This window comes from Artibeus jamaicensis, unplaced genomic scaffold, assembly GCF_021234435.1.
Source record: "Artibeus jamaicensis isolate MK-2021 breed Jamaican fruit bat unplaced genomic scaffold, CSHL_Jam_final scaffold_369, whole genome shotgun sequence".
Lineage (NCBI taxonomy): Eukaryota > Metazoa > Chordata > Mammalia > Chiroptera > Phyllostomidae > Artibeus > Artibeus jamaicensis.
In genome coordinates this window covers 9,672,000-9,690,496 of record NW_026522042.1, presented here as the reverse complement: position 1 = coordinate 9,690,496, position 18,497 = coordinate 9,672,000, and the positions used below count along the sequence as shown (strand labels likewise).

Here is an 18,497-nt window from a genome sequence, read left to right as displayed (position 1 = left end):
GGCACTGCAATGGCCGCTCCCTTCTGGGGCTTCGCACGGAGGGAACCAGGTTGTTCCTCAGCATCTGTCCCTCCGTGCACGTCACCACCAGGCCCTCGCGTCAGCTCCAAGCAGGAGAAGCACCTTCACTCCACTGTGAAGCCCCTGGCAGCACAGTGCCGGGTGGGAGAGGCGGGGAACCCAGGGGGGACAGGCTGGAGACAGATGGAAGGGACGAAGGGACCGCTCGACGACACACTGCTGGACGAGGGCCCTGTCGTGGCCGTGGCCCCTTCAAGGAGGGAAGACAAGACAGTGCCACCAAGACATGACGCCGAAGGGCTATGCGGAGCTCACCGGCCGGGGGCCAGGAAGAGGGCTCTGCCTCGGGGAGAAGGCCAGTTCGCGGGCTCGCACTGAATTTGTGGGACGCGCCTCGTCCACCGGGGGCGACGCGCCAGCACCCACAACACCAGGGGCCGCAGGCCCCACCGCGAGACGGCGGCCTTCTACTGCCCGCTTCGTAAGTGTTTCCTTCAGGGACAGGACACTCCGAGTTATCGGAGGTTATCATTTTTTCACTATATTTCTGAGTTGTATTTTTTATCCTCACCTGAGGACATGCTTATTGAGTTTACAGAGGAAGAGGGGCGTGGAGAGCGAGGGAGAGAGGGAGACACAAACATCGACTCCGTGTGCCCCGACGGGGACCGAGTCGGCAATCTTTGCTGTATGGGGCACCGCTCCACGTTTTGAGAGGGGAAAGGAGGGAGAAACAGAGGGAGAGAAACATCACACGCCCCCTACTGGGGACCTGGCCCACAACCCAGGCCTGTGCCCTATGTCCTGACTGGGAATCGAACCAGCAACCCTTTGGTTGGCAGGACAGCGCTCAATCCACTGAACCACACCAGCCAGGGTGCAAGGTCATGATTTTAAACTGCATGTACATTAGTAAATGTGTACTCAGTTTAATGTTCCAATTACATATACCAATAGTATTTAGGATTCTGATGTCTAAAATGAAAAAGCACCTGAGTGGGTTAGAGCACGAGGCGCGTGTTTTGGTCAAGGGCAGCTCGCCCAGGAGGCTCAGGGCTGCTCGGCCCACCCACTGGGCCCGCCTCGGGCCAAGCAGCGATGGGGGTGCAGGGCCCCGTGCCGGCCTCTCCTGACCTCCGTCGCTGGGCCCTGGGCTGGCACGGGCAGCAGCGGTCTACGGGGGACCGCGCTCCCCGCGTTCCGCAGCCTTCCTCCCGAGCACCGCCCCACGCGGTTCCGCCTTCCACACAAGTGCTGCTCAACCCTCCGTCTCAGAGAGGAGCCCCCATGGACTTGCCCTCCCGTGAGCAGCTTTCTATCAGGGGACAATGAACGATGCTGCGGTGACCATTCTCGGACGGGAATCTGGGGCGCTCTCTCGTTTCTTAGAATGAATTCCTAGGCAAGTAACTAGGATCAAGGGATCGGAGCCCCTTCACGCACATACTGTCCTAACCGCCTTCCCGCAGAGCCAGACCGATCAACACCTGGCCCCCTGGTCAGGGAGGGCGGCCACCCCACTGCCACCAGCCACCCGCACGTCGCTCTTTTTGAGAGCACGTGCGGGGCACTCGGAGAAACACTCACCGGACTCTACCACGGTCTCCGTGCCGTTTGAAGGGACCTTCTTCCAGTCCATGAGGCAGGGCTCCACCCGGGAGGAGTTGCACCACTTGACGACGTAGTCGCACGTCATGTTGGGGTCGTAATGCCACGTGAGGAGAATCCCCTTTCCCCCTCCCACGGTCTGCTCTGTTTCCAGGTCATCTTCAACGAGAAAGGAGGACACCGTGACGTCAAAACCAGTAACGTACGGCAGACCTCATGAAAACGGGCGCGAGTTACACAAATTACTCCACGGAAATGTTAAAAACAGTGCTTGAACCAGATAAACCTTCAGTAGAGCTACAAGTGCAGCCGTAACTATGCAGTTACCTGTACCTACGGGTCCACTCGACTGCTGAAAGGAAGCGGTAAGAAAGCACACAGGATCGGGTGGTGGCGTAGCGAGGGCAGAAAGGCTCCAGCGTGCGGAGAAAGGGCACCGGAGGGGGCGTGGCGGCCCGGGGGGGGGGGGCAGAGCACTCGTGGGCAGACTGCGTCCCCGCTCTGGTCACCATCAGGGGTGCGAGCCCCGTGGTGGCAGGGGCCGCGTCAGCAGCCCCAGCTGGACAGAGCGCACAGAGCAGGAGCACCATGGCCCGAGGCGGGTGGGGGGCTGCAGCAGCCCCTCCTCCATTGCTGGAACACTGCCCCCTCCCAGATGGGCTTTGGGGGTTCGGGAGACAGGGTAGGGAGAGGAGGAATCTGCTCAAACGGTTTGGGAAGGAGAGCTGAGGGACAGGCCGGCCAGTGTGGGCCGACAGGGAAGAGGCTGAACAGGGCCCTGGGGGACACAGTGGGGAGGTGCAGGGGCTGGTGGGAAGGGGGCCAGCGTGGGGTCACGTCAGGTGTCGGCCTAGGTGACAGGGAGGCCCAAGGTGGGATGGCGAGACATTAGCGTGGATGAGGGCGGCATGGCCAAAAGGGAGAGGGAAGCCCGAACCAATCGGTGCTGTAGAAGTGGCTGGGAGAGGAGGGCCCACGTGGGGCGGAGCAGCAAGGTTGGGGGGGGCAGGGGCTCAGAGGGGGCGCCAACAGGGCGAAGAGGCCAGGATGGCCACTGAAGACCCACAGCCTGAGGGGCCACCAAGGCAGCGCAGGGGGATGGACTCCTGGCTGGGCACCCAGAGAATGAATGCGGAGGCAGGCAGGCAGTCATTTAAAAGTCGCACCATTTTTACAAGTTCATGCTCAAAGTCTAATTCAGACTTTGATAAGACTTTCTTATCAGTACAGGATTCCTAATGAAAGAATGTCCTTTCAACAAAGCCGCCATGTAAACCCAGTGTCCTTCCCTGCCAGACGGGTTGAACACAGCCTAGCTGACCCAGGAGCCGACTTGCGTGGGGCTGGGGAGACGCATGGACACGGTGTCTGTGGAATCATTTCTCCCTAAGAGTAACGTCCACCACCGCCGCCCTCAATGCTGCCCGTTAAAGTGACCGGGACCAGCGACTGCCTCGTCCTCCAGGGCCGACGCTGCCGGTCGGGACCAAGGACCGCCGTCTCGGCGCGCAGCTGACCTTCGCCCGCCCGCTCCTCCGTAGGGGCCAGCGCAGCAGCGGCGGCAGCGGCGGGCCGGGGACAGAGGCAGCGGAGGTGCACGAGAGCAGGCAACACCCTCAGAGTGTGTCCCTCCGAAGTCCCGTTCTCCCGTTCACCGCCCTAACCACTCACCGTTGGGAATCTCCATGCTGGCGATTTTGGACGGGGGAGAAGGGCCGGCAGAGTTTTTTGCCACCACACTGATAATGTAGTCATTTCTATCAAGCTGTATCTCCGCTTTGTGCTGAGGGTCAGGGATCTCAGAGAGGGACTCTGTCCTCTCATCTGACGAGCAGGACACGTTATAGAAGAGTATCTTTCCGTTGGCTTCATTGATAGGTAAAGGCTGCGCAAGACAGAAAGACACATTCGGTTGTGAAAACACGCAGAAGTGACCGTGTGACGAGGCGAGGCTGTCAAGTCCAGAGTGGACACCACCCTCGTCGTAAAGATGCCAGCAGAGGAGATGAAGCTGCTCAGACTCGAGAGACCCGGGCAAATCGGGACGGTGACTCTGAGGAGGAACAGTATGTGCCGTGAGCACACACAGATATAAGCAAGCAGTCAATAAAAAGCCGCATTTAGCCTCTCATTTCCTCGTAACAAAAAGTTACGGGAAGCACTGCTCTATATAAACATAAATGAAATGTTAAAAAGTATGGCATCATTGTTTTTTTTCTTTAACATTTACTGCGTTCTCATTTTAAAGTAGCGCCTGCTCATTACAGAACATTCATGTTATTTTCTGCTGGTCCACGGGCCCCTTGGGCCTTCCCAGTCTCGCCCACTGGCTCCTCCTCCTTTGCCGGCCCCTCCTACGCAGCCCCCTCCCAGAGCCCACCCCAGCCTCCTCCTCCCTGCACACCCCTGAAGGATCCCGCTGACACGGGGGTGGGCAGGGCAGGGTCACCACTGTGAGGGCACGAAGCACAGTCTTATTCTGGTTTATCACTGTCTATTAACTATTGCTTTATTTTCCACACAAACAACTGTAGTCATGCTTGTGCCCTACCCTGGACGCCCCTCAAAGCCCTGTCTCTGGCTCCAATCTCATTTCTGAGAGCTTAGACCCCTTATTCGACCCCCCCAGCTCCTGGACTCTGCTCAGGTACCCCAGTGACACATGTTCAAAAACCTCAACACGTCCAAAACAACTTAATTTTCTACCCAGAAAGGGCAGAAGTAATTACCCTTGGGACTGCAGTTAGACTCTGAATCACTTCAGTAGTTTTAATCCCTGGTTAAACAGTCATCTACTTGGAACAATATTCCAAACTCCTTCCACTGGGAAGTGATCTGTATAATCGTCACTATGTTGCTGTGAAATCTGACAGACAGCTCAGGGTAGCGGGGGGTTTCTAATCGAGAAAGAGAGGCTGCTACTGAGGGTTTCGAAGCAGGAGGAGAAGGGGCTGCTACCAACCCCTCAGACGACTTCCGAGCAAGGGAGCTTCTATGGAACATGCACTTGGACTCCACTTGACTCAAAGCTGTACTGACATCAAGTTTTTGCAAAAACAGTATCATACTGTTTACTCTCAACAACAAAACCCACCATTTAAAGGAATCTGGTTATGACTGCTCTTATGAAATCGAAGGTAGAAAACAACTGTTGGTGTTTTTAATATTCACAAATCAGATAAAAAAACACAGCAACAAAAATGTCTGCTCTGCTAGGGAAAAACAGTAAAATAGAGCGTGATTCATGTATTATCTAAAATTTTACAAAACTATCATTGCATCGTACAATACAATTTATTTAATGGAAACAGATCATACATAAAATATATAAAAAGTTGGTTTCCTATTCATCAAAGGAAAAAATGCAACATAAATAGCAGAATTGTAACTTGCAGCTTCTGGCTCCGTAGAATCGAGAGGGACTGAGTTCACGAGATCCCCGGGGCCCCTCGGAGGCCTCATAAAATCAGAACACTGAGCGCCGAGGCCCCAGACCAAGCTCACCAAGCTGCCTGGGCTGCAGCTGCGGTTAGGAGGGGGCTGGGGGGGCCTGCGGCCCGGTCACACTCTCAGCAGTGCTGCACCTCTCGGGACCCCGACTCCTTGAAAACCCCAGGACCCTCTGAGAGTCAGGTCGTTTAGCAACATCAAGCCATGTCAACGTTCGAGCAAACGCGAGGTGTTTACCTTCCAGTAGATCACCAGGTTCCTCCCATCCGAGCGCCACTCCCTCCACGTGTCTGGGCCCTTCGAGGGAACTAGGGAAGAGGATGAAGTCAGTACTCCAAGCGCTGTGCCAGGTCGGTTGGTAAAGTCAGTAATCGAGATGGTGGGGCTCGAAAACGTTTAGTGGTCTCTCCCCCACCACACCAGGGTTGGCTTGTGTGACCAACAGGGTCTGGCAGAACGAAGGTATGTCCCTTCTGAGGCCAGGTCTGAAAAACACTAGGTGGGCCGCCCTGTTCCCCAAGTCCAGGAGGAGCCGGCTGCCACGCTCTGAGGACACTCCAGCAGCCACGTGAGGAAACCCATGGGACGCAGACCCTCTGCCCCGGGCAAGCCTGCAGCCCCCACCCCTCGGTGACTGGCCTCAGCAGAGAGAGAGTCTAGGCCAGAGCCACGCCGCCAAGCTGCTCCTGGGTTTCTGACCCACAGACACTGTGAGATCACAAATGCTTGCTGTTTTAAGGTGCTGAGCTTTGGGGTAATTGGTTACGTAGCAATAGGCAACTAATGCACTCTTACTCTGGACACTCACACTGGATTCATGTCTGATAATCCAGGTAATTCTTGCACATATGGCAAAGTCCCCCCACCCCAGCCTTCACGTGGGGAGACAGCATCCAGATTAGCATGCATCACCACTTTTTGTTTTCCTGTTTGTTAGATGTGCTGGCAGAAGCTTTATATTCCCTATATCATATGGTGCAAATAAAGAATTTGCTGTGTTTTGGTAAGTGATTCTTGAAAATCACACCTATTTCTACTTTCTGTTTTAAAGCTGACATCCAGTTAATCAAGGATAGACTCTTAGTTTTGTCTTCAGAAATTGTCCTCAGAAAACCAGTTACCTGATTTGCTGGCTATTCTGACCTAGGCATATCGTGGAGACTGAAGTTCAAAGACCTTAGCCCCATCCATGACTCAGCCTTAGGTCAGAAATAAAAACTCCAACAAACTAATTTTTAATGAAAACGCAACCTAACTAGATTGTGAAAAGTCCAGGCAAAGGAGGGAGGAGTGTGAGAAAAACCTCCCCCTCATCTCACCACGGCTGCGCCACGTCACTTTGCCATCGACGCGACCACACTGCGCGACCACACAGCACCTGCTCCACGTGCTCCCTGTGCTCACAGGACTTTAGAAACCACCATGCAAACCGTCCGTGTAATACTGTGCTAGCGTATGTTGTATAACTTTACAGTGTACCTAAGCATTCTCCTATTTTTAGTCACTTGGGTGACATTTAAAAAAAAACATTGTAAAATTCCAGGACCCACAGTAATAATTAACCATAAACCACTTAGTTAACTTACTGGCTTCTGTGGTCAAGTACTGCTTCTCACTGCTCCATCTGCTCCATTTCCAGAAAGTTTCACCGGAACAGCGGACCCGAAAGACGTACACAGTGTACGGATGCAGCCCGCCCACAGCAGTGAGGTAACTCGAGCCGTCTGCCCCTTGGAAGGTGACATTCCGCTGGCAGGAAACAAGCAAGGCGATGTGTGCACACGGAACCTCAGGTGTGCACACACACACACACATTTTTGAAATAAGAAAGCCTCCCAAATTTGCAATAAACTGTCTGCATGAGTTTGCCTCTACGATCAAAGTCAGTCACTCCTGTCCTGTTGTAATTCTTACGTAAATGCCAAATCAGTGATGTTATGATGCTCTGCAACAGCAGGAAGCAAAGCTGAGGTGTCTTTTTAATCCAACTATTGAACCTAATTAATAGTGGCCAATTAAAGTACGCAGAGAGGAGAATATAAACTTGGTAATCAGTCAGTGGCTAATGGTGATGCAATAAACCTTAACATACTGGCATAACCGGAGACAGCTTTGAGGAGGACCTGGGCCACTCAGAGGGTCCTTGGAAGCGGATTGGAGGCTGCATCATCTTGGCCTTACGTAGAACTTAGTGCCTCCGATATGGTGCTAAACACGCAGACCATTCAACAGATACTCAAACTAACTAAAATTAAAATGAAGCAATTCGAAACAAATTTGAGAATCTGCATGTCTCAGGGAAGCCTCCAAACTCCCGATTACTTACTATGGAGCAGCTTTGGAGGTTACGTTTTGCAGTGTGACTGATATTCTGGAAATCACCAGGAAGTTTCCAAATGAATATTTAAGTATGACATCATTTATTTTGGATTTACCAAAAATTACAAGATGGTGCAGTATAAAAGTCAACCTAAGTATTTAAAATGTATTAAAAGTCATGTTTTGACTTATAATAACCAATTATAACTTGCTCCTGTAGCTGCGCTTAGCGGTTTTAAAAATCACATCTTCTTTCCAGTGCCAATGAGTCCATTATCTAATGCTAAAGGTCACAGCAAAACTACTTGTTAATTCACAGATTTATTGAGCACCAGCTACATGCCAGGTGCACCACCAGACCTGGAAACGATCTGAGTAGTGAAAGTCAAACTTACATTCTACGGTAGCCAGTACTGTAATTGTCTTTAAGGGCTAAATACAATGCTGTCAAATTATATTCCTATGTCGTATCTTGGTTCTTAGTCAATCTCTACAATAATCAGAGTTTACGCATATAAATTGAGTTAGTTCTGTGGAAAGCTAAATGTTTTATCCAAAATAACCTCTAAGGAAATTTACAGAAGCATCTTACTCACCAATTCTTGTGCTGAATTCATTTTGTTGATTTCAACCTGACACAACAGCTTAATCTTTGCAAAGCTGCCCGGTAAATGCCAGGAAAGTGTAACGGCTGTTGCATTAATATCTTTCACTTTGACTGAAGTAGGAGCATGGGGATAAACTGCAAACATAATTTTTAAAGATTAATTACTTCGAGAGCTATTTCCCAATATGACAAATGCGAATCACAGGAGACAGACAACAGGAGAGGCACTGTCAGCGCCGACCAACAGTGTCCCCCTCAGTTGGTGGGGGACACGACCTGACTGCACTGCTGGCAACAGTTCCGCCGACGGTTCCTCGGAACCGATCACACTCGAGGTTCCTCAATCGAGGTCAGGAACTCTAACTAAAAGGTGCTTAGAGTACAGCCTCTACCCTCAAGGAACCTCTAATTTACTTGGGGGATGACATGCAAACAAGAGAGTTACAAGAGTATATATGCCAAATTCAAAATGTATGGTATCCATATTAAGTGCTGTAAAAATTTAGATATAAACATGGTAAGGAGAATCCTGCACTAAAGATGGGACTTAGGCCCTGGCTGGTGTGGCTCAGTAGATTGAGCGCCCGCCTGTGAACCAAAGGGTCACCGGCTCGATTCCCAGTCAGGGCACAGGCCTGGGTTGCAGGCCAGGTCCCCAGCAGGGGGCATGTGAGAAGCAACCACACACTGATGTTTCTCTCCCTCCTTTCTCCTCTCTCTGAAAATAAATAGGTAAGTAAGTAAATAAATAAGAAAGAAGGGACTTAGGATGAGCTTTGAAAGAAGAACTGGAGTAAAGCTGGCAGAATGGATGCGGAAAAGCATTCCAGGCTGGGGTCCTGGCACAGCGAGGCACAGGCACACTGCACTGGCGAGGACCCAGCTGAGGGTGGGGGGACGAACCCTGCCGTACGTAAGGCCGGAATGGCGGAGGGCGGACAGGGACACACAGACACTACCAGTCAAGGAAACACAAAATGTGGCCACTCTGTCCTTGGGTAAAGTGAGGACACAGAAAGACGATGGGAAGAAATACTTGATGAAGGTGCTTCATGTTTAGCGAGCACAGCCGGCCTGCAGCGGAGTGCGTTTGGTGTGAGCCTTCCGCCCCAGACTGTGAGTCGCTGCCGTGCTGCAGAGCCAGCATGGAGCCGACGCCCACGGAACAGCCACGGGAACGCATGCCAAAGGGCTGCACCGAACTGCATTTCTATTCTGAGCTCTGTGTTAATAAGATTGGCAAAATGAAGAACTCATCAGCAATAGAAAGGACTGCACTGCTTATTGATCCGTACGACAACCTGGATGGATCTAAAGGTTATTATTACCTTTAGTAAAAAGTGCCAGCCTCCAAAGGCTGTATGCTGCCCCACCCCATGTGCACTGCATCTCAGAATGACAGAGCAACGGGGAGGAAGAACAGATCTCTGGTGTCCGGGAACAGGGTGTGTGTGCCGGGGGTGGGGGCAGGCACAGCGACAGACCAGTCCGGTATCCTGACTGCGTGGGTTCCCTGAACCTTTACGTAAATCTGCCTGCACAGACCTACACACACATAACACACACGCACAACTGAATGCACGTGAAGACCGGTGTGTGCTGAGCAGGGTCAGTGGCCTGGCCTGGATGCTGAGCAACAGCAACGTGAGCCGCTGCCCCGGGGAAAGCCAGGTGAGGGGGCAGAGAGCTCTCGTTTATTAGTTTTTGCAACCACCTACAATTGTTTGAAAGTAAAAAGTCCTTAGAGATTGGGCAAAATTTTCTCAGAAATAAAGTATTAGATGAAGCCACTGATGCTTTCTATGTAAATGAATATTTCAAAAATTCACTTGGGTTCAATAAAATGTTGCACCTGAAATTACATATTTTAAAGCTTTTAAAATAGAACTTACAAGATTAACATTAGGCAGTTATAAAGAAAATAATCAGGAAAACATTGTCTGGAGGCTCACTTTCCATTCATCTCGAGACCTCGCACCACCTCCGCAGGTGTGTAAGGTGCTGGTTCGTGCAGCCGCTTACCTCTTTCGGTCACGTTCACTAGAATCCGTGTTTGTGACTGGCCCAGGGGGTTGTGAGCACTCAAAGTAAAATTATAGAGCTCTTGATTTGGAAGGATTTGAAAGAGTAACCGACAGCTTTCATTTATGAACCCTTCAAGTCTCTGAACTTCATGTTTTCCAGAAAAACTGTGAATTAAGAGAGTAATAAATAATATCAAAACAGCATCAAAACGGCAAGTGATAAGTAGTGCAGGAAAAATAAGTGGGTGAATTTCTGATAATTAACGTTTTCAAAGCTTTTGTAATTATAGATGCGCTACATACTCAGGGAAGAAAATAACCAGCCACCAAACAGTCTCTGTTTATATCTGAGGCTTTGTAGGCTCCGTGAAAAGGCTACATTTGTCCGAATGGAGTCTGCACGCACTAAGTGGCAGTACTGATAGTATACACCCAATTTTTACACCACTCGTTAGCTGATAATATAAAGAGATGGAGCCCTGGCTGGTGTAGCTCAGTGGATTGAGCGCGGGCCTGCGAACCAGACAATCGAGGTTCGATTCCCAGTCAGGGCACATGCCTGGGTTGCAGACCAGTTCCCTGCAGGCCAGTTCCCAGCAGGGGACGCACGAAAAGCAACCATACATTGATGTTTCTCTCCCTCTCTCCTTCCCTTCCCCTCTAAAGATAAATAAATAAAATATTAAAAAAAAAAAGAGAGAGATGGAGCATTTCCGTGTGTCGGGAGACGTCATTCTGACAGACGCCTCACTGTCTGCCTGACACCCTTTCCCGGTCACCTGTACCTTTCGAACAAAGTGTAAGTTGTGCCGCGAGGGCCCGCCAGTGCCGTTGGTCTGCCTGGGTCCCAAGTACATATAATCTCTTTTAAATCATACGTCTCACAATTCAGTTTTTGGGGAATATCCGGTGGATCTAAAAGGAAAGAGGGAGAAAATGGAGGTACTTATTTTAACATATATGTTCCCTGCAAATATCATGTCTCCTAAATGTTCATTAAAAATGAAATAGTGTACTGTTTATATTTTATTTTTTGAACAATACAGGAATTACCATTCTATAGCATGTTTTTAAAATTACTATTACATTAGAAATGATAGTTTAAAATATACTAAAGAGTGACTATTAGCTCATTTGAGAACTCCCTATTAGCAAACTGAAGAAATTATCTATCACTTTTTTCCCCTTAAACACTACTTGAATCTGCCAAATCTCTCAAAGGGAGGTGTACCCAAAAAGTCAGAAAAATCTACGAGTTAAAAGTATTATTACAGATCACCAATATATACTTGCAAAGTAGTACCAAATCACATTGTAAGTCAACATACGTCGTAAGTTTCAGAGTTCCTGAATAAGTTACCAGGACTATTATTTCCAGAGTAATTCTCAGTAAAATTCTGCATCTCCCCGTATGCAAAGTGACTACTGTTCTTCTGTCATTTTCACTTGTCACTAAAACTACTGTCTGACTTGGTGCAGGCAGGACGAGAAAGCAAGTGTTTTCTGAGTGTGTCTGTGATGGAAAGTGAGGAGGAAACTCTGCACTCTGACACGAGTACAGAAATTGATACATTTGTGACCGTGTTTAACGGGCATACACAGAAGCTGGTATTTCCTCCTGTCCCATTTATCCAAACTCTCTGGCATGCAAGATAAGCTTTTAAAAAAATAATTATCTACTTGTTGAAAAATCCTGTAACTTTATTTTTAAAAAACTAAAACTTTAAATCAGATTTTAGTTCATCAACCAAGATTTAGAAAACTTCACATACCTTCTTCAGAGATAAGAATAATGAATGTCCTTCAGTGATATTTTAGGTAATGCCAGGAGGAGTGACAAGCATTATATGATAGTCTAACAACTGGATAATAAACTGATATCGACATATTTGTTTTAGAAACTGTTTCAAATCTAAGGCTAAATGTTAAGTCATTTTATTAAAATGACATACCAAATTTTTTAGTATATTTAAAATGTTTATTATTTTAGTATTTGGCAGATACATTAGGTTGAAATACTTAAAGTCCAAATAACAGGAGCAAACTAGACGGAAGTGGAAGTGAAGACAGAAAGAAGAGAAACATGAGAGGGTGGTGTCTGAAAGCTAATGTACGGATTTTCTTTTCTTTTCAAAGAAATTAACTTATAAAAGAATCAACTGAAGCTTGGCAAGCTAATTATAAATGACCTGTATATATTTCTGTGTACCAACAAACTGTATTTTTAAAATTGAAGCCATTTTTATGAAAATATTTTCAAATGAAAGTATAAAATTTGACATGTGATATAAATATCTACATTTTCTAATCCTACGTCACAGTGCATTATTTTAAAGTATCTTAAATATGATGAAAGATTAACATCAAGGTCAATACTGAGTACGGAAGCGGCACTATTGACAGGGACTAAATGGTAATGGAAAAAATACAATAAAAATTTAAATATAACTTACTTGAATGATTACTGCCCAAATAATTGTTAGTAACAATTATTTGGCTTATGATTAAATTAGCATATGCATGAATACTAACAGGTACTATAAATAACTATTCTGTCTGCTAGATAATGAATTTATTTTCAATTACAAGAATAAACTGGAGAGAAAAAAGGCACCCTTATTGGCATAAACACCAAACATGGAGGAGTATCTTTTAAGTTTACTAAAGGATACGCAAGACCTCCCATCCCTAAGACGAAAGAAAGAAGGCCCAACTAAGTGGAGGATGTGCCGTGTCCCTGGTTTGGGTGACCTGCAACGACGGAGGCAACATCACGCAAACCAAAGTCGGGGCAGGTTTGGAAGAAGGATGTGTGTGGACAGGGGGAGGCTGACAAGCTGATGCTCGCGTTCCTTTCAGCCTTTTCAATGCCTTGTGGGTTAGGAGATGCCTAAAGGGCAAACAAAGTGAATGAATCTGGACTCCCGACTCACACCATCTGCTGACCTGGCTGTAAGTTCCTAACTAGCGCCCTCGGAAGGGAAATTCTACAGCCGCTCTTGAGCGTTCAAACCCTGAGCGGTATCTGAACCTACAAGTGATAAAGGACTGGAGCCCTGTCTCCACTACCAGCGCCTGTGAGCGCTCGTCTCCCCGTTTTCACGCTGCTCTTCCCCCTCGCGGGCGGCTGCCTCCCTCTTCAGAATCACCAGCCAGGCAGCTTCACTCCCTGTACCACTGGGTCTCAACTCAGATGGCAAGTCGTTCCCTAAGATACCGTTAGGAAGGAAAATTTAATTTTCTGACGTTTGAATGTGAACGTGACCCTCACCCTCACATGAATCCACGTGAGTCCCTGGGGAGGCGGAAGGAGACTACGTGCACCTAGTCTCGGTCATCCACTCCCTGGAAGCAGACACCTAGTCTCGGTCTTCCACTCCCTGGAAGCAGACACCCAGTCTCGGTCTTCCACTCCCTGGAAGCAGACACCTAGTCTCGGTCTTCCACTCCCCTGGAAGCAGACACCTAGTCTCGGTCTTCCACTCCCCCTGGAAGCAGATCGGCCACCCACCCTGGCTCCCGTGGCAGCGGGAAGGAGGCCGAGGGCCGCTGGTCTGGAGCAGAGCCGAGAACTGTACAAGAGCGGAAGGAAATCACTAAGCTTGGGGGAGAAAACTCACAGAACCCACTCACTATGTTTCACACGCTTCATTTCATGAGCCCCTCAGATCCCATGCAGAGCCTGTGAATGTGGAATGCAGAGGACAGGCAGCTGGAGACATAAAGCCACGGCATCTGACTCACTGCAGGGGAGGGGACAGAGAACTCAACAGACAGGGTGATCTGGGCGCAGGCCACACTGGCCGGGTCATTCCCGCAGCCACTTCTGCCCCCCGTGGGCTTAGAACTGCTGGAGCAGCCGCCCTGGAAAAGCTGCCTGCGTCTGGGGCAGCGCCCACACGGCGCAGCGCAAGAGGACGCATCCTCGCACCCGAGTCCTCCAGCTACCCCCTCCTCCGAAAGATTTTTTTCAAGTTGAAAATATACATACTATTATGCTGCTAAAAGATTTTATGCAAAATCATTACAATTTCTTTAATGTGGGTATTTATTTTAAAAAGGGCATGCTACAATTATACAGAAAATGAACTTTTATGAAATGATTACTAAAGAAGGTAGGATTCGTAAATACTGTACATTAACTACCCCAACTCAACAAAGCTGTGAACCAAGAATTCAAACTACAAGTTAGCAGTCAAATGCTTCAAATCCTGTTACAAAGCCTGGAAGTCACACAGACACATGCACATACAAAACAAGCTTAGACCTCACCTTTAAGTGAGTAAAAATTCCGGTGCCTTTTATATCATTTATATTAAAGAATAAAAGAATAAAAAAGAAATGGACTCACACCCCTGCCCCTCCATAGAAAAAGCATTTAGGGTTTCAGAGAGAGCACAAAATGATGGATAGAAACTTTAAAAAAAAATTTGTACTTACATCCTGCAAAAATAACTGTTCCATAAATGTCTTCCTTGGTTATGAAAACCACATTTGTTCCACTGTTTTCAGAAACAGAAATGTTATAGATCTTGATTGCGACGTTCTCCCCGTCAAGGTGAATGAGGGGGCGTTTCACACTGCCGATCTGGGCTGATAACACTTTTTCAAGAGTCACACAACAAAATGTTATATCTGAGCCCACAGGTATCACTTTGTCTACAGGAAAAACCCTGCCATGAGAATCAGCAGACCCTAGAAAGATCAAGAAAAATTACAAATACTTCAGAAATCTTTTACCATAAAAATAACCCAGTGTATACAAAACATACTTGGGGTGCTTTGTAGTAAGAGTGGCCTGAAGATAAGGTTTGTCCCCCAGGTTTCAAAGGAGCAAGACATATACAAGAAGTGAAGTGTGTGATTCTATTTACTTACAGTGCAGTGATGGTGGGGGAAGGGACTGTAGGTCAATGTCTAAGGTCACAGGTTAATGTCTCAGAAGTTCTAAAAATTCCATCAATGGGTTTACATCCACACGTGAAAAATCAACACCAAGAAAAAGTGTTGATCTTAAATAATTCCATGCCCCTGAAATGATGCTATGTATTTAGGGCAGACCTCTTACTTTCCATCAAGCCTAAATAAACGTATGAGTACCCCATATCCTAAAAAAGCACTGTTTCTTTAATCCCAACTCTGCAGCTGAAAGCCTACCTTTCGTTTTTATTCTCCCAAACAGCCCGTCTTTTAAATTACCTGCACTCTCCTTTTGACCTGTTTTCTCCTTCCCAGGCTGCACTCTGGCTCCTGCCCCAACCGCAGTACTGAAGTGGCCGCTGACCGAATGGCTCAGTCTAGCGCCTGCTTCTGAGCAGCCTTCCCCTTTGACTTCCACGGCTCCCGGCAGGCTGCCTAAAGTCCTCCTCCTTCAAACCCCCTTCTCTCCCCGGTCCCTCACTGCGCCCTCCCGGCTTCTCCCAGTCCTCCGGCGCCTGCCTGTCTGCTCCACTGGACTTTCTTCCTTCCTCCCCGAGGACACAAAGCTTCTAAGGAGCACGTCCTTGGTCTCCATTCCCTTTTCCCTGAGTCATGGTAGCCTCCAGGGTTAAAAAATTTTCACATCGCATACACACTAATGCTTTTCAAACACGCATCTCCAGCTCCAACTGATCACCTGGACGCCACACCTGCGTTTCCAGCTGCCTATGAGACTTCGCTATCCAGACACTTCACACGTGCCTCAAGCTCGAGGCATGAACAATGAAATGAGTCTTTCCTACTTAATTTGTTTATGTGTTTTCTGTCTCAGTGGAAAGCTGCACCAGCTGCCCAAACTAATAGTCGTCTTTGGCTCCCTTTCTCCCTTACCAAACACAGTGTCACCGATTCTGATTCTGTCTCCTCAGGGTTTCTGCACCTTTTTTTACCTCCAACCCCAAGTGTCCTAGTCACGCCTGCACTATTCTTCCCTGCACTGCAACAAGCTTCTCCTTACTGATCTACCTGCTTCCAGCCCCATCTTCCTCCGACCCATTTCTGCAGAGTCCCTAAGCTGAATAATCTACAATGATCGGCCGTCTTTTTGAAATTCTGCTTCACTGTCAGTACTTTGCTGGGCCCTCCCCCATACTGCCAGCATTCTACCTGCAAATGAGTTTCATTCAATGCACTGATGGTTTGGGGCATATCTGCAAATTCCTGTGTCTCTGCAAAAACTGTAGGTCACAGGGTCTCCTCTGTGGATGACAAATTGGGCACTTAAAAAAAAAAACAAGACTTGACCTCATTACCACCTACACAAAAATTTTAGATGTTCTTGGATGTCTACTACATTGATTTTCAAACCAGGATGTTTATCCAATCGCTCAGGAAGTTCTTTAAAAATACAGATTCCCAAAGCCTATCTCAGACTTTTTAAATGAAAACACACAGAGATGGGCTGTGGCCGGGTAGCTCAGCTGGGCAGAGCATTGTCCTGGTACACAGAGTTGCAGGTTCAATCTCTGGTCAGACCACGTACAGGAAGCAACCAATGGATGTAGGAATAAGTGGAACAGACCAATGTTTCTCTTTCTCTTTCTACAAATCAATTTAAAAAATACTGGGACGGAGGACTTGGAACATCCCCAGGTGACCCTCATACAGACAAATGGGGATCCGAGAACTCAAAGCTTAAACTAAATCTCACCCTGAGGCAAGGTTGATCTCATTCACTTGAAACAAAAATTCATTAAATAATGGTAGCTTACAAGAAATGTTCTTCAGGGGGCTCCAGTTGCTCCACTCTTTGCGACCAGAGAAATGTGGGTCATCGACGTAGCATCTGAGTCCCACAGAGTGCGTGGTGCACTCCAGGGGCATGTCGGAGACCCAGCTCCAGTGATGGACAGTGTCTTTGCCGTTCAGAGTCGTGTTGTGGGTCACCTGCAGCAGGGACAAGACACGACAGCATTCTACCTCCCAGCAGCGGTACGTTCCGCGTCCCTTCAGACTGCACCTAACGGCCAGCGAAGTGAGGTGAAGGGCTGTCCTCTTATAAAACCATCTCGGCTTCCTACGAGGTACCATAGCATTACAGCAACGATAACCATGTCTCGTTTATGTTAACTCCAACATCAGACCCCACTCCTGTGCATTTTTATAACAAGTGTGGATATTCCAAAACACTGAATACAGTCTACAAGAAAATATGCCATTGGTGAAAATGATCTCCATTTGTCATGGAGAAAAAATAATAGATTTGTACATCCAAGAATTAAAGTCAAAGAGAGAGCAGCATTTCAAAACAAAATAAATCACCAATATAGACTGAATTTGCTTTTAATGTGTATGTGTTGTATATTTAAATTTTTACTTTTAAATACGCATTTCATAACATGCAATATTAATCTGTTATGAAAAGTGGATAATTTTAACCAAATATTGAAGATCTACTAAAAGAGACAACAGATTTTTTTTAAGCATTTCTTTTTTTCTGACTTCCTGAAATCTCTCTAAAATAAGAGTACACAGATGTCTTTAGGTGTAAATGCACAAGGGCAAAACACAGGAGAACCACCACCAATTAAATGAGATGCTGGAGAGCAGCTGGATACAGGAACTCACTCAGAAGACCTGCGAAAGCTGAATCTCAAGCCTCGGACGGGAGAGCCAGCACAACCGGATCCCTACCACAGACACGCCCGCCACCGGGCTCAGGGAGGAGCGGCACCGGGCTCCCCCGGAAATGCACAGCGAAGGTGAGGCGCCAAGCAGAAAGACCGCTGCAGAGTTGTCTGAAGAGATCTCCTCTCACATTCTATGCTGCCAAAGCACTAACCCTTCTTGACCTTGGCAGAGGGATGCAGATTTATGCGCTAGAAAAGTGAAACAGCATACTTCTGGAATGAAGAACCTCGGGGAAGTTGAGAATAAGGAATAATGCATCAAAAAATAAGGGGATTGGTAACCAATGCATTCTTAAGGCAGGAGTAAGACTCCTGCCTTCTTCCTTTACTCAGCTCAGGGCAGTGATGGCCAAGTTCATATTCACCAGGGGTAGTCTAAACAAACTTTTTTGGGGCATATGAACTGGTCAATATAAAAACTAAAATAATATTATTAAGTTTTTTCCTAAAATAATATTGATAATTGGATATCCCATTTTAAGTACTTATGATGAGCTCCAGTCAACAAGCCTTGTCTAGCAAACAGAAGTTTCTGTTGGGTTTTTCTTGTATTTTAAGAGCCACTCAGTTAAACATGCAACAACCAAGATGACCAGAAAGTGGAGAAGAAGTTCTAATATAAAAGTCACAGATCAAAAAATTAAAAAAAAAAAAAAAAAACTTTAAAGAAGCAGAATGTACAAAAAAAGTTTTTTTTAAAATTATTGATACCCCCAGAGATTAGAAGAGACATTGCAAGAACAGGACACATTTTTCAGAGGAACAGAGAACGAAAATGGGGATATCTTGTAAATTAAAAATATTAATAGAAATTCAACAGTAGGACTGCAAGATAAAGCTTAGGAAAAATTACTCAGA

General features: G+C 47.3%; 1 protein-coding gene across 4 annotated transcripts in view; it reads right to left on the bottom strand.

Moving 5' to 3' along the window:
• LIFR (LIF receptor subunit alpha) overlaps nt 1-18,497 on the bottom strand; it is a 65,006-nt gene that overhangs the window by 11,920 nt on the left and 34,589 nt on the right. For all 4 annotated transcript variants that reach the window (XM_037129015.2, XM_037129013.2, XM_053657186.1 and 1 more), the window contains exons 6-14: nt 16,722-16,896; nt 14,470-14,724; nt 10,815-10,944; nt 10,028-10,194; nt 7,995-8,140; nt 6,666-6,828; nt 5,317-5,387; nt 3,301-3,514; nt 1,609-1,788 (exon numbers count right to left, since the gene is read on the bottom strand). In XM_037129015.2, the coding sequence (XP_036984910.2) occupies nt 1,609-1,788; nt 3,301-3,514; nt 5,317-5,387; nt 6,666-6,828; nt 7,995-8,140; nt 10,028-10,194; nt 10,815-10,944; nt 14,470-14,724; nt 16,722-16,896 (1,501 nt within the window). The remainder of the gene's footprint in view (nt 1-1,608; nt 1,789-3,300; nt 3,515-5,316; nt 5,388-6,665; nt 6,829-7,994; nt 8,141-10,027; nt 10,195-10,814; nt 10,945-14,469; nt 14,725-16,721; nt 16,897-18,497) is intronic.